General features: G+C 47.0%; 2 protein-coding genes across 2 annotated transcripts in view; one reads left to right on the top strand and one right to left on the bottom strand.

Moving 5' to 3' along the window:
- Position 1: 1 nt before the first annotated feature.
- Positions 2–20211, bottom strand: SPCS1 (signal peptidase complex subunit 1). The gene is made up of 4 exons (XM_077276235.1): positions 20003–20211; positions 18879–18938; positions 16902–16988; positions 2–404 (listed from the first exon to the last, which is right to left on the bottom strand). Exons 1-4 carry the CDS (start codon positions 20036–20038, stop codon positions 288–290), a joined length of 300 nt encoding a protein of 99 aa, XP_077132350.1. The 5' UTR covers positions 20039–20211; the 3' UTR covers positions 2–287.
- The window catches only part of GLT8D1 (glycosyltransferase 8 domain containing 1), a 24895-nt gene continuing 24283 nt past the window's right edge, over positions 19985–20596 (top strand). The window contains exons 1-2 of the mRNA XM_077276234.1: positions 19985–20117; positions 20163–20535. The gene's annotated coding sequence lies outside the window, so the exon portion shown is untranslated. The remainder of the gene's footprint in view (positions 20118–20162; positions 20536–20596) is intronic.

Raw genomic sequence — 20596 nt, 5'->3', positions numbered from 1 at the left:
ATAAAGGATGGCACCTCAAAGTAGCTTTAATGAATAGGTATTCATAGGGAAAACATCACTAAATATACCAAAGCAACACATGAAATGTAACCGGACAGAAGAAAAAAGATAAAAAAGTGTTAACGTGTAAAACAAATAACAGCTCAGCATCTTTATTGGACATTTAGACAATATCTGGAACACAAATCCCATCCCCACAATGTTCTGCTCAGCAGAAAACCAATCAGTTCAAGTCTGTTTCCCATAGGTGGTCCTCCGAGTTGGTGGTTAGGTCCTTAGGTGGGCTGTTATTTGTGCTTCTTGGATTTTTTATCCTGCTGTTTCTTGTCATCTGTACCAGAGTCCTGCACCGGCAGCCATTTCAATGGATGACGGCGATACACTGGCCATGGAGGAAGAGTTAACTGTAAGATGAAACAAAGGGAAAGTCTGTAGTCAGGGGTCTTCAGTTGCTCACGTATACATTTATTTCTAAAAGGTTAGTAGTGGAAAGCAAATGAAGGCAATACTGATTCACAAGATGAAACCTTGCACCAAGATACATAGATACGGAGAGGAGCTGTAATGGTCTCTAAAAGAAGAAAGCTGATGATCAAACAATAAAAAAAAAATATATATCGCTTACAGCAAATGCTGCGAGGTTGTCCATGCCACACACGGGGCAGACATCAGACATGCTGGGTATTACAGTATGCCAATTTAAAGGGAACCTGTCACCAAGTTTATTGCACCCAATCTGAGGGCAGCAACATTTAGACACAGGGACGCTGATTCTGATGATGTGTCACTTACTCGGCTGCTTGCTGTAGCTGTGATACGTATATAATCACTGATTTATCAGCACATTATCACTAGAGGACTAGTAAACTTGCTACCGCGTAGTCCTCCATATTCATGAGCGATATATAACCCCGCCCCCAACACAGATTGGCTGCCTTCTGCCTATGCAGTGTACACAAAGATGCCAATCAGTGATAAGGGCGGAGTTATACAGAGCTCAACATTCAGAGCTTTGCAGCAGAGAAAACAGGATTTTTGGTTGATTACCATAAAGTCTGTTTCTCGGAGCCTTCATTGGGGGACACAGGAACCATGGGTGTAAAAGGAAACTTACCCCAAACTCTGGACAGCATGAACCCCAGTAGTTGTGCCATTGCAGCCGTGCACATTTTACTTTGAAAGAAGCAGCATTTTAGTAAGCTGTATAGTGACATGAAGACCGACGTTATACATGCCAGCCTTGAGGTGTGCTGGAGTAAGATGCTCCTAATTCATGAAGTCGTACACCTCTTCATGAATCTGGAGCCTTTCATGAGTGGCAAGCTCCTCGCCACAAAATACTACTACGCCCCATGCTGGAGTTAGAGTGGTGATGTTTCCAATGCCGCCACGCCTCATTAAAGGGAATTGGTCCAGTGAAAAAAAAAACACTATTGACCTGCAGATATGGAGTTAATCTGAAGGGTTATAGCATTCTGAATTTACCTGGTGCCGGCATTTAGACCCTCGCTGCTGGGAGGAAATTAACTTTATCGCCTCATTGGGGGACACAGGAACCATGGGTGTATGCTGCTGCCACTAGGAGGCTGACACTATGCACAAAAAGTTTAGCTCCTTCTCTGCAGTATACACCCCTCCGACTGGCATTATGCACTTCAGTTGGTGAGAAAGCAGTTGGAGACAAAACAATAAGGCTGAACATAACCACAAACATGAGAACAGTCATAGAACACAGAACAACAGAAACTGAATAATATGGGAGGGTGCTGTGTCCCTCAATTAAGGCTCAGAGAAACAGATTTTAGGCTGTGTGCACACGTTGCAGATTTTTCGCATTTTTCCCCCATAAAAACGCTATAAAACAGCAAAAAAAATCTGCATACATTATGCATCCCATCATTTTTAATGAATTCCGCAATTTTTGTACACGTGTTTTTTTCCGCGAAAAAAACGCATCGCAGTAAAAAACACCGCATGTTCATTAATTTTGCAGATTTTTCGCGGATTTCCCACTATATAATGCATTGGGAAATGTCCGGAAAAAATCTGCAAAAAAAGGCACCAAAAACGCGGTAAAAACGCGCAAAAAACCGCATGCAGATTTCTTGCGGATTTCTTGCAGAAAATCTCAGGATTTTCTCAGGAATTTTCTGCAAGAAATCCTGAACGTGTGCACATAGCCTTACGGTAAGCAACCAAAAATCCTATTTTCTCTTTCGCCTCTCATTGGGGGACACAGGAACCATGGGACGTCGCAAAGCAGTCCCTGGGGTGGGAAAAACAGACTTCCATCAGGTCAGAGGACTCACCACTGGCGCCTGCAAGATCCTTCTGCCTAGGCTGTCGTCCGCCGAAGTATAGGTATGGACCCTGTAAAATTTGGCGAACGTGTGGATGGAAGACCAGGTAGCCGCTTTGCAAAGCTGTAGGGCGGAAGCCCTGTGGTGTACTGCCCAGGGGGCGCCGACTGCCCGGGTAGAGTGAGCCTTTATCCCAGGAGGGGGCACTCTGTTCTTGACCCAGTAAGCCTCCAAAATTGCCATTCTGATCCAGCGAGCAATAGTCGCCTTGGAAGCCGGCAGGCCTCTACGCGTGCCATCAGGAATGACAAAAAGAGTCAGTCTTCCGGAAAGCGGCCGTTCTAGCCAGGTAGATCCTCACTGCCCTGACGAGGTCCAGCTTGTTCAACCATCGCTCCAGAGGATGATTCGGAGCTGGACAAAAGGAAGGTAGAACAATGTCCTCGGTGAGGTGGAAGGTGGAACCACCGAAGGAAGGAAGGAAGGCTGAGGACTGAGGACCACATTGTGCTGGTGGATAACCAAGAAAGGAGGTTGGCAAGAAAGGTCCGCCTACTCGGAAACGCGGCGGATAGAAGTGATGGCCACAAGAAAGGCCACCTTCCAAGATAGAACTGACAGGGAGACCTCCCTGAGAGGCTCAAAGGGGCAAACCCTCAGAACGTCCAGCACAAGATTTAAATCCCATGAATCCACAGGGGCCCTGTAAGGAGGGACAGCATGGGCTACTCCTTGAAGAAAAAAGTCTTAACGTGTGGCCGAGAAGATAACGTCTTCTGAAAAAGGAGAGAGAGCGCAGAAACCTGGCCCTTTAGGGAACTAAGAGCAAGGCCCGAATCTAGTCCTGCCTGAAGGAAGGCCAAAATGGAAGGCAGGGAAAAGGACATAGGTGAAACGCGGTTGGACTCGCACCAACGGAAGTAAGCCTTCCAGGTACGATAGTAGATCCTGGAAGACGAAGGCTTCCTAGTCTGGATCATAGTGTGAATCACCCGGTCCCGAAAGGCCGGACGCTCTTAGAACTGCGGTCTCAACAGCCACGCCGTTAAACTGAGCGACCGAGAGTTCGTGTGGCAGATCGGGTCTGTCTGAAAGGCACCAGGGGGCGTCGGCGAGAAGATTGACAATCTCCGTAAACCAAGATCTCCTGGGCCAATCCAGGGCGATCAGAATGACCGGCACCCCGTCTGACTTGATCTTTTTCAACAGCTTAGGAAGCAAGGGAAGAGGTGGGAACAGATAGGGGAGCACAAACTGCGACCAAGGAATGGCCAGAGCATTGACGCCCACTGCGAGAGGGTCGCGAAATCTGGGAGATGAACTGAGGAACCTTCCTGTTCATTTGGGAAGCCGTGAGGTCCACGTCCGGAGTCCCCCATCAAAGACTAATCTGATGGAAGACCTCCTGATGCAAGGACCATTCCCCTGCCGCGAGACCTTCGCGGCTGAGAAAGTTAGCGGCCCAATTGTCCACGCCGGGGATATGCACCGCGGTTATCACCGGAACCGTTGCCTCTGCCCAGAGGAGGATCTTGGATACCTCGGCCAAGGAGCTCAGAGTCCCCCCCGATGATTGACATATGCCACCGCCGTGGCATTCGGATAGGTAGACCCTTGAGAATCCCTTCCCATTAACAAAGGGCGAGAAAGATGTCCCGAATCTCGAGGATGTTGATCGGCAGAGAAGACTCCTGCGCCGACCAACGACCCTGAACAGTCAGGTGACGAAACATTGCACCCCAGCCGAGAAAGCTGGCGTCCGTCGTCACCACCTGCCCGTGAGCTGGAAGGAAGGACCTACCCTAGGAGATGAGAGGTGACGTCAGCCACCAGCTGAGTGACCGTTTGACCCGGGGAGAGAGTCGAATCGGACGATCCAGGGAGAAAACAGACCTGTCCCACTGTGACAGGATGGCCTGCTTTAGAGGTCGTGAATGAAATTGGGCGAAGGGAATCGCTTCCAATGTTGCAACCATCCTTCCCAAAACCTTCATGGCCGATCAGAAGGAGGGAAACCAAGGACCCTGGAGCAAGTGTACGTCCCGACGAAGGATGGATCTCTCGTCTTCGGGAAGGAAGACTTTGGTCTGAAGAGTGTCGAAGAGCATGCCCAGAAAAACGAAGCACTGTGAAGGAACAAAACAGGATTTCTTCTTGTTGACAAGCCACCCGAAACGGGCTAGAGTGTCGAGGACGATGGACAGGCTCTCGTGAGCCTGACAAAAGGACGGAGCCTTGATGAGGATGTCGTCGAGGTACGGAAAAAGTACCAGTCCCCTGACCCTCAAGATGGCCTTCAGCGCCACCATGATCTTTGTGAAAACCCTGGGAGCGGTTGCGAGACTGAACGGCAGGGCGACAAATTGAAAATGGTCCTGGAGCACCGTAAAGTGCAGGAAATCGGTGATGTCCCGGGAATATATCGGGACATGAAAGTAGGCATCATGAATATCTATAGAACACAGGAATTCCTGGGCCTCCATGGAAGCAATTACTGAATGAAGGGATTCCATCCTGAAGGGTCTCAGACGAACTCTCTTGTTCAGCAATTTGAGATCCAGAATGGGACGAACCTTGCCGTCTTTTTTCGGTATCACAAAAAGATTCGAATAGAAACCTGTGAACCGTTCTTTTTCTGGAACGGGAACGATTACCCCAGACTCGAGGAGGGAAGTGATGGCTGCAAAGAAACCAGAACTAGAGCGGGATCTCTTGGAGGGCGGGACTCGAAGAAACGATCCCGGGGCTGTGAAATGAACTATTTTGTATCCTGAGGATACCACTTCCCTGACCCATGCGTCCTCCACTGAGGAGATCCAGACGTCTCTGAAGAAAAGGAGACTGCCGCCCAGCTTGGGAGGTGCGCTGGAGTCTAGCCGTGAGTCATGCCGAGGTGGATCTTCCAGTCCTAGACCAGGAAGATCTACCTTGGGAGTAGAGGGAAACCAGGAAGGAGTGGGTCTAAAGGATATCACCTTCTCTTGACGTGCCTGCGGCCTCTGCTGCTGTGAAAAGGAGTTTGATGCCGCAAAGCGGTGAAAAGGCCGAAGGGGCCGGAATAGCCGCCTAGGAGGAGGCCGGCGAGGCTTGGACTGGGGAAGAAGGGAGCTTGTGCCCCCGGTAGCGTCCTTAATAATTTGGTCCAGCTTGGAACCGAAGAGACGAGATCCCTGAAAAGGCAGACTGGTAAGGGACTTTTTTGATGACAAATCCGCCTGCCAGGCCTTGAGCCAGACGGTACGACGGATGGCAACCACATTACTACACGCCTGAGTGGCACAAGACGTGGCGTCCAGGGAAGCAGAGACCAAGTATTCCCCAGTGTGAGAAATCTGGGTGGCAAGTTCCGCCAGCTGTTCTGGTGGAGCTCCGGCCAGAATGCCCCGACGGAGTTGTTTGGCCCATTCGGCTATAGACTTCAAAACCCAGGTGGAAGTAAAGGCCGGGCATAGGGCAGAAGCGGCCGCTTCAAAGGCCGACTTAGCAAAGGACTCTATGAATTTATAGTTGGAATCTTTCAGAGACACTCCGCCCGACAGCGGGAGGACTGTTTTGGTGGAAAGTCTAGAAACTGGCGGATCCATAGAGGGAGAAAAAAATCCAGTTGTCGATGAGATCCGGGGAAAAAGGATATAAGACGCCAAGGCGCCTTCCTCTTTGAAAACGTCTGGTCGGATTCTCCCTTTCTCTGGTCAGAAGCTGATCGAACTCAGGATGAGGAGCGAAAACCTTGGAAGGTATTTTAGACAGTCTAAAAGAAACCGCCTGGTTTGCGGGTTCCGTAGAGGAATCTTTGATGCCACAGGTCTGATTGATTACTCCGATGAGACTCTGAACCATATCCCTCATGCTAGCGATTTGGTTCGAATCCAGCTCCAAATTATCCTCTGAAGGCACATCAGAGAAAGCTCCGCCTGACTCAAGTAAGGAGGATCGGGGAGAAGCCGATCGCAGAGAAGGACCGTGTGGCGAGATGGAACGGGAAGAGGACTCAGACCGGCGTTCCTGTCTGGATCTTTTGCGGCCTATAATGGGAGGCTCGGACGGAGGATCCTGCGACCTGCTGGCTACTGCGGGAGTCTGCGGGGGCAACCTATCAAGCACGGATACAAGGGTCTGGGACACCCGAGTTAGATCCGCTACCGATTATGACGAAGCAGAAGCCAAGCCCAGGGTGGAGGTATCACTCAAGCGGAGCAGCAGGGGGATCCTGGGTGGTGGGAACAATAGGGTTGCTGCAGGCCTGACCTCAGGGGAGAGGACTGACCTGAGGGAAGCCTGCAGTTACAAGACGAACACACAAAGTGTTTGACGAAGGCAGAGGAAGAAGTAGGAGGACGAGAGCGACCTCCCTTAGAATTAGACATGGACAAACCCCTGAGTAATGCCAGAAGGTTAGGGGACAGGAGGGCAGAGGAGATTGTCAGTCTGCAGTGCAGAGCTACTCACGGCAGACGATTCGGCGTCCACTGCACAGCGTGGAAGATGCTCCTCAAGAGAGTCAGTCAGAGAAGTCTTCAGGATCCAGAGCTACAGTAGATGCGGGCAACAGCAGGGAGATGGTGTCCGAAAGGTAGCCGGGGACGTCAGAAATCGCGCTCTTGGAGGGGCGATCGTGGTGCCGAAATGCTTCCTGAAGGGACACTGGAGTGGTGGGCGGAGCACCAAGATGGCGCCGGTGGGTGGCTATGACAGTCGGACGGGAGAAAATCCCGCCCGAGAGAAGAGGAAGTGGGCGGAGTCGGCACCGGAAGAGTAGGCCCGAGCAGAAGCCGGGGCCTAAATCAGAGGCTGGCGGCCGCCGGAGAGGGCTGCGGCGCTGGGAGAAGAAGCGGCGCGGCTGCCGCAACACCGGAAAAGGGACAGTGCGGCCGCCGGAAAAAAGGGAGCAGCGCGGCTGCCTGCAAAGGCAACCGTGCCGAGGCATAAGACAGAGCGGCCGCAGCCGGGAAGGAAGAGACGCGGCTGCCTGCAAAGGCTGCTGTGCCGCAAAGAAGATAGTGTGGCCGCCGGCGGGGAGCAGCGCAAGAAGGGGCGCAGCTGCCTGCAAAGGCCACCGAGCAAACGAGGGGGTCTGTGCCTGCAAATGCTGTCTGCAGCTAAGAGCCCTGCTGCCTAGTAACAGTGACGACCGCCCAAGGTAACCTGCACCCTATATTAACGCCTATAGAGCGACTTTCTGCCTACTCTTGGACGGGTGGGGAAATACTCACCTCACATATCCCACGTCGTCCGTTACTAACCTTAATCCAAGGAAGGTATGAGACGTCCAGGGAGCTGGACGTCCTCGTCTCCTCCAATCGACAGGCTCTGGTGGGTGAGTGGGTGGGGGACGGAGCTAGGACCGGACTTCTAAGCACGCTTGTGTGCTAGGATCATAGTCCTGGAGAGGGATCTATGAGGATATGGGGTGGCAGTACACGCCGTACTCATAGTCCGTATTGTGGAACTACAGGTGTGACTGTTCACCCTGTATCCCTTCCGGAAAAACCTGACAGAAAAATGACGCACATTGAGGTAGATAAGGGTCTAATGAAAGACCCGTGTCCACCTCCTACTGACAATAAGCTAAACTGAAGAGTATAATGCCAGTTGGTGGGGTGTACACTGCAGAGGAAGAGCTAACTTTTTTATTTGCATAGTGTCAGCCTCCTAGTGGCAGCAGCATACATCCATGGTTCCTGTGTCCCCCAATGAGAGGCGATAGAGAAAACTGATTTTATGAAAACTACGGCAAGTGATACATCACTGGAATCAGGGTGTCTGACCCTATATCATGCTGCTCTCCGATGTGGTAGCAAACTGGTGACGTAGCAATATGGCAGGGATGGACTTCCCGATCTATGACGTAGTGGATATGTCATGGTTATTCTGCGCGCACAGAAGCGCGAGATCACTGCTGGGTGTTCAGCAAATATGACAGCTGACACCCAGCTCAGAGCATGGTCTAAGAAGCTTGTGTGAGAGCAGAACTGACAGTTTATAAAGCATTGCAATGCTTTATAACAGCGATCAAAGTGAAAAAAGTGAAAAAGTCACCCATAGGGACCAAGTGGAATAAAACGCGATCAAAAAGACTAATGTAAATAAAAATGGTATCGCTAAAAACATCTTGTCCCACAAAAAAAAAAAAATAAGCCGCCATTCAGGGGGAAGAACAAAAAAGTTATAGTGTCACGACACAGCTGTCGGGTGACCTCGTGACCAGGTGATCCTTCCCTGCCCCTAACACTAGGGGGTGCCCTAGCTCACCCTGCTCCCCGGGATACTTCAGATGGCGAAGATGCTGGACTCCACTCCCATAGGGGCGGAGCCGCATATTCATTCCTCTAATGATGGTAACGGTGACCGCTGACAGAGGAAGAGGCTGCGGCACCCGGAGACCAGCTGTCCGGGATAAGGAGCCAGGGACGCCGGGAGCAGGTAAGTATGTCATAGTTACCTGTCCGCGTTCCACACGCCGGGCGCCGCTCCGTCTTCCGCGTCCTCTTGCTCTGACTGTTCAGGTCAGAGGGCGCGATGACGTACTAATCTGCGCGCCGCCCTCTGCCTGAACAGTCAGTGCGGAGAGACGCCGAGACGGGACGCTGAGGAGCTGCGGGCAGCAAGAGAGGTGAGTATGTCATTTTTTTTTTTTATTGCAGCAGCAGCATTATATATTGCACAGATTTATATGGAGCATCTATGGGGCCATAATGAACGGTGCAGAGCATTCTATATGGCACAGCTTTATGTGGAGCATCTATGGGGCCATAATGAACAGTGCAGAGCATTATATATGGCACAGCTTTATATGGAGCATCTATGGGGCCATAATGAACGGTGCAGAGCATTGTATATGGCACAGATTTATATGGAGCATCTATGGGACCATAATGAACGGTGCAGAGCATTCTATACGGCACAGCTTTATGTGGAGCATCTATGGGGCCATAATGAACAGTGCAGAGCATTATATATGGCACAGCTTTATGTGGAGCATCTATGGGGCCATAATGAACGGTGCAGAGCATTATATATGGCACAGCTTTATATGGAGCATCTATGGGGCCATAATGAACGGTGCAGAGCATTGTATATGGCACAGCTTTATATGGAGCATCTATGGGACCATAATGAACGGTGCAGAGCATTCTATATGGCACAGCTTTATGTGGAGCATCTATGAGGCCATAATGAACAGTGCAGAGCATTATATATGGCACAGCTTTATGTGGAGCATCTATGGGGCCATAATGAACGGTGCAGAGCATTATATATGGCACAGCTTTCTGTGGAGCATCTATGGGGCCATAATGAACGGTGCAGAGCATTATATATGGCACAGCTTTCTGTGGAGCGTCTATGGGGCTATACTGAACGGTCCAGAGCATTATATATGGCACAGCTTTCTGTGGAGCATCTATGGGGCCATACTGAACGGTGCAGAGCATTATATATGGCACAGCTTTCTGTGGAGCGTCTATGGGGCTATACTGAACGGTGCAGAGCATTATATATGGCACAGCTTTCTGTGGAGCATCTATGGGGCCATAATGAACGGTACGGAGCATCTATTTTTATTTTTGAAATTCACCGGTAGCTGCTGCATTTTCCACCCTAGGCTTATACTCCAGGCAGTAAGTTTTCCCAGTTTTTTGTGGCAAAATTAGGGGGGGTCGGCTTATACTCGGGTCGGCTTATACTCGAGTATATATGGTATTCACTCACACGTAACAGAGGAATGCATCAGGGTGTGGAGGTAGGGGAACAAAGCAAATCAGAGAAGGATAAGGAATTACCACACATACAAACCAAGCAACAGTCACTAATAACGCCTCCAACTCTCTCTTCATATGTGCTCCTCTCCTACTGTTAGTCATGCGGCAAATGCTAGCTCTGACAAGGATTTGTAACAGAGCCCAGATTATAAAGGGGAAAGGGGTGGCTAACCGAGCTCAGCTGTGAGCACAGGGATTTCCAACATGGCCGATTAACCCCTCTTCTGCCAGAAGAAACAAACATTTAAAATGAGATACATGCTTATTCTCAGCGCCGGAGGAGGAGCAATCAGACGCGGCTATCTTCTGGCTCCACAATGTCACGGTACACCGTGACTTATAGCTTTCATAATACAGAGATGCAAAAATAATTCTACTTTCTATAATATGTGTTTTGGCTTTTTCACACAATAAAAAACTAATAAAGTGATATAAAAATATGGTACCGCTGTAATCATACTGACTCGAAGAATAAAGCTGCCTAATCAAATTTTACCACACTAGGAATAAAAATAAATAAAAAAAAATTCCTGGATTGCAGTTTTTTGTTCATTTTGCCTCCCAAAACTCAGAATAGCAAGCTATCAAAAAATTCTGTGTGCCCAAAAAAACCATCAACTCGTTGCAGAAAAAAAAAAAAAAAAAAAACACACCACCTTCAAATGAGTGTAGGCATAAATATATAAAAAAAAAATTATAGCTCTCAAAATACGGAGATGCAAAAACGAGTGAGCTCCAGTGAGCCTAAACCACATTTATCTTCCTCATGTTTAGCATTTCTGAAGCGCTGAGAGCGCCGTCTAGTTTATGGGTGCGTGTCTCAGAAGCATGAGCTGGGCATAATGTACTGGGCACTGCACTGGCAGATTTGCAATTTTCACTCAGGAACATCCACTACTACCTGTTTCTGGAAAACACCCATGAAGTCAAATCACTCCATCTGTACATAAATTCCCAAAGAGGTATCATTTCCAAAATGGGGTCACTTGAGGAGGGAGTGCACAAAACTATTCTAGGAAAATTTGCACTCCAGAAGGCAAATTGTGCACCATCATCACGAGTCTCGCTGTATGGCTAAGCAGTACTGTACAGCCACATATGGAAAATTTCCATGTTCTGCAGAAATTTTGTGACAAATTTTGGTGCCTTTTTACCCATTTCCTGTTTGAATATATAAAATCTGTGAAGCTAAAAACATTTTTGTGGTAAAAATGTAATTATTCTTTCACTAAACGGTATAAAATTCTGTGACATCTGTGGTGTCATCATGATCACTGCACCCCTAGATGAACTGAGAGATGTAGTTTGTGAAATGGGGTCACTTATTGGGGAAGGGGAAAAGTGGGGTGGTCTGGCACCTCAGGGGCTCGACCAGTGGGTCATGGCACCCGCAAACCGAAACAGTAAAAATCTGCACTATAACATTGCACTCCTTCCCTTCTGAGCTTTACACTGTGCCTCAAAAGTAGTTTTCGACCACATACAGTGGGGAAAAAAGTATATAGTCAGCCACCAATTGTGCAAGTTCTCCCACATAAAAAGATGAGAGGCCTGTAATTTACATCATAGGTAGACCACAACTATGAGAGTCAAAATGAGAAAACAAATCCAGAAAATCATCTTGACTGACTTGGTAAGATTTATTTTGCAAATTATGGCGGAAAATAAGTATTTGGTCATTAACAAAAGTTCATCTCAATATTTTGTTATATATTCTTTGTTGGCAATGACAGAGGTCAAACGTTTCCTGTAAGTCTTCACAAGGTTGGCACACACTGTTGTTGGTATGTTGGCCCATTCCTCCATGCAGATCTCCTCTAGAGCAGTGATGTTTTTGGCTTTTCGCTGGGCAACACGGACTTTCAACTCCCTCCAAAGGTTTTCTATGGGGATGAGATCTGGAGAAGCTTGCTGACACTTTCTGCAAGTGTTACAGAGTATTTCTCGCGAGTACCTTCCTGCGGCCATGTTTTCATTAAGTGTACCAATAAAGGAGGTTTTTATTTAGTACCTGGGAGTGCAACCATTTATCTTTTTTGGAAATTCTTTGCACAGCTTTTCTCATGGTCTGCACCCGGTAATCCAGGGGCATGGTGCAAATCACTGTCAGCTAAACCAGCTGGCCACAGGTGTCACAGAGGTGCCGATTTTTCTTCTGATACTGCGAAGGACCTGCAGAAGATGACCTTTAGGGCCTCCCTGATGCCGGACAAAGGAGACCGCTGTGATGTTGCCCGATAAGATCTTCACATGTTGACCCCTGAGACTGTCCTGGAACCACTGGAACGTTTCCCATACTGCTCGCAGCTCTCTGTAGTCGGATGATCTTCTGCGCACATCTGGAGACCATGTTCCTTGAAGGTATTGACCTTCTACTTCCATTAATTTTCAGAGATGGCCACCAACCCTCCAGTATTTAAAAAAGTAAAAATAAATATCAGAGCCTCCCCGTCCCCCCCTTCCCAAATGCCCTGGCGTCAAGGTTTCCCGGATGGGCCTGAAGTAAACTGGGTAAGCTCTACCCTTTCCTCCCATGGGGTAATTTCACCTTCCCGTTTTACCCTTCCCTTTGAAATCTTCGTTTCTGGGATGGATGGGACCAACGAAAGGAGAATATCTCCTAGGCTTCAAGAAACCCTTTTTTGTAGTCAGAGGCCCTCTCCAGTATCTTGTCCAACACGGGACCGAACACTTGTAAACCCAGAAACGGGATGAAACAGAACTTATTTTTTTTCGAGGGACTATCCCCGACCACGTTTTCAACCTGATGACCAGCCTCAGAGTTAGTCAAGAAGGTTGCTTCTAGATGCAAACCTTACGGCTTCAGTCGAAGCATCCGCCATGATTTGTGCTGCCTTTTTTAGCATGGAAATGTATTCTAATAAAATCTAATAATCCCAGCGAATTGAAATTGGGCAGTTAGCTCATCAATCCACAGACACATGGACCTAGCTACCGAGCTGGTGGCTATGTTGGCCCTAATGATGGCCGCTGATGCTTCCCAGTTTCTTCTTAGACACTCTGCCTTTCTATTCAGAGCATCTCAGAGACAAGAACAGTCTTTAAAGGAAATTGAGGTTTTCTTTGCACCTGTGGCAATAGGAATGTAAATTTTTGGGATCTCTTTCCAAACCTTGTCTTCTTCTGGATCAAAAAGGGAGATGAGCCTTGAAATCTTTTTCTGCATTTTTCCATTCTTCAGTAATCATGGCCTTTAGATGTTAATTGAGTTGGAACACTGTTTCTTTGAGTTCTTAGTCCTCCAAACATCTCGTCCTGTATAGAGTGCGCCACCTTAGTCTTCAATCCTCATGGTACTCCACACTGCATGTAGCAAATCATCAATGTCCTCAGATGAGTAACAATATTTCTCTCTCCTCTGAGTGGATCTGGGGTGAAACCTCCTCACCTTCTAGGTCCTGATCAGAGTAATATCAGGCTTCCTTCTCTGATGATTCCTCCATCTCCCATCTAGCCCTTTTGTGACGGGATGTACTCTGAACCGTCTGAGGGGGTATAAGGTATATACAGGTATATTCCTCTGGCAGTTTAGTGTTGCATCTTCTGGTTATCTTCCTGGAGGAAGAACCAGATCCTAAAGGGGCTCCTCTGTCCTAATTTTAAAAAGAGACAGGAGAACTACAATTTAACTAAAACTCAGACCTCTATCAGGAGGGTTACTGGAGCCAATAAGGTTATAAACTTCCAATGCCCAGGGATTGTTCGGACAGTGTCTCTGAGCGTGCAGGATTAGCATTCATGGTCATATTGTGCACAGCAATAACATCTCTAACAACCATATTCTACGTCTTACCTTGTCCCAGGTGCATGGCATGCTCATCATCCATAATCCCTTGCGTTCCACGTTGGAATGCATGCTGTGCCATCCATTTCCAGTGTTCCCCTTGAACCAGGACGTGCATTCCATCATGGGATACAGTCCTCTGGAAACCAGAAATGTGGTCCACCATGGAACGCACAGTGGATGTGCGCCCAGAGGATGCAGCGTGATGCAGAGAGCCCTCCACAGAGTGAAGCCAGGAGCCACTTCTCACTCTACTGACCTGGCTGATGGACCCCTACACAGCGAGGTATCAGCCCAGGGCCTCTTCACAGAGGGAATGGAAGAGAGGGATCCCCTCCAATCCCCCTGAGCTCCTCAGGTAAATCTTTGTGCCGATGCCCAGTCTTCTCCTGCGTTTTCCCTGCTATGGACAAGAAAATCACAGAGTGTGAGGTGGAGGGGGGTAGGGATTTTAACCTCTCGTGTTTCTTGTCCCTAGAGGATGAGAAGAACTACCTCCTGTTGTGCGGTCACGAGGGACATCCTGGAAATTTGTTTTTTCATTTTCATAGTTCACATGGGGGTTTAATGAGCACACCACCCATCTTGATACATTCCATGAGAGGTCTAGTTTCCAAAATGGGGTCACATTTGGGGTGGTTTCCAATAGTTAAAAACATATTAGGGGCTCTACAAACGCGACATGGCGTCCACTCTTGATTCCATTTTGCATTCAAAAAGTCAAATTGTGTTCCTTCTTTTCCAAGCCCTGCCATGCGACCAAACAGTAGTTTTTCCCCCACATACGAGGTAGTGGAGTACTCAGGAGAAACTGCATGGTCCATTTTCTCCTGCTACCCTTGTAAAAATAAAAAATAAATTGGGGGCTAAAAAAATTTGTTGTGAAAAAAATTAAAATGTAAAATATGAAAATCTTGTTGGAAAAATGAGAGATTGTTGATCATTTTTAAAGTTCCTAACCAAAATAGATAGTTTAAAATATTATGAAGATGTAAAGTACAAATGTAGGAAGGGTTTTTCTTTTTTAACTATTTTGTGTGACAACACTTTTGTTTAACCCCTTAACCCCTGGAGCTTTTTCCAGTTTTGTGTTTTGGTTTTTCGCTCCCCTCCTTTTCAGAGCCATAGCTTTTTTACTTTTCCATCAATATGGCCATGTGAGGGCTTATTATTTGCGGGACGAATTGTACTTTTGAACGACACCATTGGTTTTACCATGTCGTGTACTAAAAAACGGGAAAAAAACTTCCAAGTGCGGTGAACTTTTTTTTATCTAAGTTGAGAAAAAAACTAATTCCAAAATTTACTAAAAAAAAATTGTGCAATTTTTCCGATACCCATAGTGTTGGGTGAGGGCTTATTTTTTGCACGCTGAGCTGACATATTTAATGATACCATTTTGGTAAAGATACAATCTTTTGATCGCCCGTTATTGCATTTTAATGCAATGTCGCGGCGACCAAAAAAACGTAATTCTGGCATTTTGCATTTTTTTCTCGCTACGCCGTTTAGCGATCAGGTTAATTCTTTTCTTTTATTGATAGATCGGGCGATTCTGAACTCGGCGATACCAAATATGTGCATGTTTGATTTTTTTAAGTTTTATTTTGAATGGGGCGAAAGGGGGGTGATTTGAACTTTTATATTTTTTTTTTTCACATTTTTTATTTTTTACTTTTGCCATGCTTCAATAGCCTCCATGGGAGGCTAGTAGCTGGCATAGCCTGATCGGCTCTGCTACATAGAGGTGATGCTCAGATCGCTCCTATGTAGTAGAATTGCTGCATTGCTATTAGCGCTGACCACAGGGTGACGCTCACAGTAATCTGGCATCAACAACCATAGAGATCTTCAAGAGACCTCTGGCTGTTATGCCAACGCATCGCTGACTCACAATCATGTGATGGGGGTCAGCGGTGCATGCATTTCTGGCCCGATGCCCGGAAACGCTTGTTAAATGCCGCTGTCAGCATTTGACAGCGGCATTTAACTAGTTAATAGCGGCGGGTGGATCGCGATTCCACCCGCCGCTATTGCGGGCACATGTCAGCAGTACAAAACAGCTGACATTTCCCAGCTTTGATGCGGGCTCACCGCCGTAGCCCACATCAAAGCAAGGGTTCTGTCCTCGGACGTACTATTCCGTCCGATGGCAGTTAAGGGCATAATAATTAAAAATGTGAAAATTGCGAAATTTTCAACACTTTCACCAAATTTCCAATATTTTCACAAATAAACGCAAGTCATATCAAATGAATTTTACCACTATCATGAAGTACAAAATGTTGCGAAAAAACAATCTCAGAATCCGTGGGATCCATTGAAACGTTCCAGAGTTATAACCACAAAGTGACACTGGTCAGAATTGTAAGGCTACGTGCACACGATGCGGATTCGCAGCAGTTTTCCATCAGGTTTACAGTACTAAGAAAACCTATGGAAAACCAAATCTGCAGTGCCCATGGTGCGGAAAATACAACGCGGAAACGCTGCGTTGTATTTTCCACAGCATGTCAATTCTTTGTGCGGATTCCGCAGCGTTTTACACCTGCTCCATAATAGGAATAAGACGCAGGTGTAAAACCGCAGGCAAAATCTGCAAAAAAATGTAGGAAATACACAGGTAAAAAGCAGTGCATTTTACATGTGGATTTTTCAAACACGATGCGGAAAAATCCGCAGGCGAATCCACACCATGGGCACATAGCCTAAAATTTGGCCTGGTCATTAAGGTGAAAACTGGCTTGAAGAGGGGTGGTGAAGGGGTTAAGCTGAAGATGCTCAAGGAATAACAAAGGGTTAATTCAGATAAATAAGCAGCATTTCTGCAACAAAAATGCACTGGTTTGGTGCGGATATTGCCACAGTAGAAACGTCTATGCAGATGTACCCTGGTAGTCCAATCCATAAATGACAAATTCCATGGAAAATGGACATCACCAATGTCCTACCATAAGAAGAGAAGATAACCTGATGTGTAAAACATAAAATACCATATTCAGTTCTTAAAAATAATACAACACTAGAGTAACATACCAAGCAAGACACAGCAAAGCCTGCAATGACTATGTACACCGTCCAGCCAAACTGCTCAATCACATAGCCATAGATAAAGCCAATCACCTAGAAGAGATAAAAAAAATAAATAAATACATTAAGGTCTTCAGAATTAGCTGTTTGATGAATAACCATTTCTGACTCTGACCATTATATGACCTATCTGCATTGTCACCAGTTTTCCTCTAGGCAAGCTCAATCTCTGATTTACACTCTACTCTGAGCTGGTGGAAGGAGGCTAGCTGCAGTGATTTCTCCCATGCACAGCACAGCAGATAGAGATGGAGTTCTGCTCTTAATTCATTTTACAGCACACAAACACAAGCGTGTAGGAAATTATACAGCAATAGTGATCAGTTTAGTTACGATTCCGGCACTGCGTTGAGGTAAAAGACTTGTTAGAAAGCTCACCATGATATTTCTATGTCTCCCTCTGCCTGTTCCCTCTCCCTACTCCTCACTCTTCCTCCACTCTCCGGAGAGTATAATGGGCTATGTCACATGACACCACAGCGGGCTGCAGTTGAGTTATTTGTACAGAGTGGCTGATAAGTTCAGGAGGAAGAAGCAGCTGATAAGAGGAACATGAAGCAGATTTCTCTGATAAATTATATTACAAAGTTTCTGATGTTCACCTACATTATTGAGTTATGCAAAGTTTGTCGGATGTGTAGTTCCCATTTAACAAGCCAACGCCTAAACAAAGGTTGGCCATGTACGCAATATCATTTGGGTCAACGTTTGGCATATTTAGAATTTTACTTTTAGCTTTTAACAAGACTTCCATATAGAATTAATCTGCATAAAAAGGAGAGAGAGAGAGAGAGAGAGAGAGAGAGAGAGAGAGAGAGAGAGAGAGAGAGAGAGAGAGAGAGAGAGAGAGAGAGAGAGAGAGAGAGAGAGAGAGAGAGAGAGAGAGAGAGAGAGAGAGAGAGAGAGAGAGAGAGAGAGAGAGAGAGAGAGAGAGAGAGAGAGAGAGAGAGAGAGAGAGAGAGAGAGAGAGAGAGATCCGTTGTAGACGTTTTTTGTGTCCGGCAAAAAAGCCTGAAGGGACGTATCCGGCACAATTCGGATGAAACGCATGTCCTTCAGGCACAATCGAAAGCAGCCTTATGTGGGTGGGGGGGCTGCAAGCACCGTCACTGTAGAGTGTCAGGGGGTGAGAGGGTCTACTGCGTGGTGAGTAAAACGTCTGCGGCCAGTAAAACGTCTGCGGCCAGTAAAACGTCTGCGGCCAGTAAAACGTCTGCGGCCAGTAAAACGTCTGCGGCCAGTAAAACGTCTGCGGCCAGTAAAACGTCTGCGGCCAGTAAAACGTCTGCGGCCAGTAAAACGTCTGCGGCCAGTAAAACGTCTGCGGCCAGTAAAACGTCTGCGGCCAGTAAAACGTCTGCGGCCAGTAAAACGTCTGCGGCCAGTAAAACGTCTGCAAATTTACCAGGGCAGCATATGTATCCTGCTGTGAAATCTGTATTGCAACCTCTGAATGCGGCCATGCAAGACTTATAGCAGTGATCACATAATTGCATCTGACATATCAGGGGGAATTTTATGTATCTTTTGTAAATAAGAACAAAAATAGGAAATATTTGTCTTAAAGTGGTTGTCCAGGCTTGGTGTTCAAGTCTGCAGTTACACTATGTGAATCCTCACGCACTGCACACTGTCAGTATTCTTCGATGCCAGGAGTAGGCAGACATGTGACCGCAAGTATACGATTGGCATACATGCAGACTAGACGTGAGCAAATGTATTGAAAGAGGATGGACACGAATAGTTGGAATGTGACCGGGAGTTTGCAAATCACATACTGCACATAGCCGCCCTCTGCCGGCACCGGAGAATCCTGGCAGCATGTAGTTTGCGCACTGTGAGGATTCACAAATCTGCAGTCAGAGTGTAGACTTGTATCTCAAGGAGGGACAAAACCTTTAAGAATGGAAAAATAATACTTACTGCAGAAAATAGGATAATTCCTTGAAATATCTGTTCGGCAAGTTTTTGACCTTTATAGTCCTGCAAATAAAAATAAAATAAATATGTGATAGGTGCCACAAATTACACACATTAGACCTCGCTCACAATGGGCAAAATCAGTGTCTGTTACACAAGTTTTATACAGTGGATTTCTATACTGTGTATTACATCAGGTATAATTCCCCACAGAACGCTGAGACACAAAGGGCACGCTAGACGTTTTTCAAAATCTGCAGATTTTTTTTTTTTAACCCTATGTGAATTGGAGAAAACCCCATTTCCCTTGTATTGCACGGTAATATGAAGCAGATCTTCAGCAAGGAACCTGTCGCAAATCCACCGCCGAACACTGACGTAAAACTTTTTTATTTCTTTAAACGCTGCTCTCTCCATGACCAAAATCTATCGCAGCCAAAAGGCGGCACAAAATGTGGATGGAAGAGGCAGCTCCATTGTTAACTTCAAACGTTGTGTGACAAACACCCGGCAGCTGATTAGCTGCAGCGGTCACATTACACAGCGATGTCTCGGTCCCCACTGGGAATAGCAGCACCAACGTCACTGAGGGAGGGGAGCAGAGATTTGTACTTTCTGTGTGGCCCTAAAATGATTAAGGAGGGGATCTCCAGCACTCGACAACCCCAATAAAGGAGGATTATTTGGCATTGCTAATATACAACTATCATATTCCACATCGTTATCGCTGTCCCCACTGGAGCTGACTATCTACATTACCAGTAGGTCTTTGGAGTGTGGGAGGAAACTGGAGAACGAGGAGGAAACCCAGGCAAACACGGGGAGAACATACAAACTCCTTACAGAGAGGATAACTTCTAAAGTGCCAAAATAACATGGATTTTCAAAGCAATAACACCGGCCTCATCAGGTCTAAGAGCGATGAAAAGCTGTTTGCAGATCGGCTTTGTTCAGCCCTTACTGGTTAGTCCCTACTGACATGGTGACATTATGTCGTTATTTTCTGTCCTGGCAGCTACAGGATGCAGCTATGGAGCTCGCACTATGGTATGCGTTGGCCGTACACCAGTAAGGATAGCATTATGGTGGTCCCGGGCACAGCTGTCCTCTGACTGCCCCCCACTCACCATCTGGGTCGGGATAGAAGCAAATATGTCCAACATGATGCCAGCTGCTCGGTCTGCCACACACTGACTGCCAATCCGGAAACACAAGACCACGGAGCAGCGTCAGCTAACGCAGGCCCTAGGGCTGTCCTCACACCGCCTGATGTGTCGAGGGTCACAGGCCCCCGGGGCTGTCCTCACACCGCCTGACAAGACGCGAGTCACAGGCCCCCGGGGCTGTCCTCACACCGCCTGACAAGACGCTGGTCAGAGGCCCCCGGGGCTGTCCTCACACCGCCTGATACGACGCGGGTCTCTGCCGGATGACTCAGACTGACGTCTGCCACTAATATACAATCAGCCGGTCCTATGATACTAATAATAACCAAAGCTAGAATATTACACAGAGCCTCAGGGATTGCGGTGGCTGGGAAGTGGGAGAGCTTCGGGAACGCCATGTTTTTTAAGGGCAAATTTCGTTCACTGATTATCACTTTACAAGTCAGCGTTGGAAGATTAAACTGTGCAGGAATAATGCCTTTTACTATTTAATGGTATTTCTCTAACATTAAAATTTTAGGAAATATAATACTGGTAGAAAAATTAAAGCACCAC

The sequence above is a fragment of the Ranitomeya variabilis genome, chromosome 8 (genome assembly GCF_051348905.1).
Source record: "Ranitomeya variabilis isolate aRanVar5 chromosome 8, aRanVar5.hap1, whole genome shotgun sequence".
Lineage (NCBI taxonomy): Eukaryota > Metazoa > Chordata > Amphibia > Anura > Dendrobatidae > Ranitomeya > Ranitomeya variabilis.
Note: the sequence above shows the minus strand (reverse complement) of the source record. Positions and strands in the feature narration are given on the sequence as shown.

Excerpts from the sequence above, each read along its gene's own strand:
- SPCS1 (XM_077276235.1), bottom strand. The coding sequence starts at position 20,038 with ATGTTGGACATATTTGCTTCTATCCCGACCCAGATG. Across the intron at positions 16,989-18,878 it reads GAATTATCCTATTTTCTGCA|GTGATTGGCTTTATCTATGG; the intron begins GTAAGTATTATT and ends TATCTCTTCTAG. Across the intron at positions 405-16,901 it reads GCTTTGCTGTGTCTTGCTTG|TTAACTCTTCCTCCATGGCC; the intron begins GTATGTTACTCT and ends TTCATCTTACAG.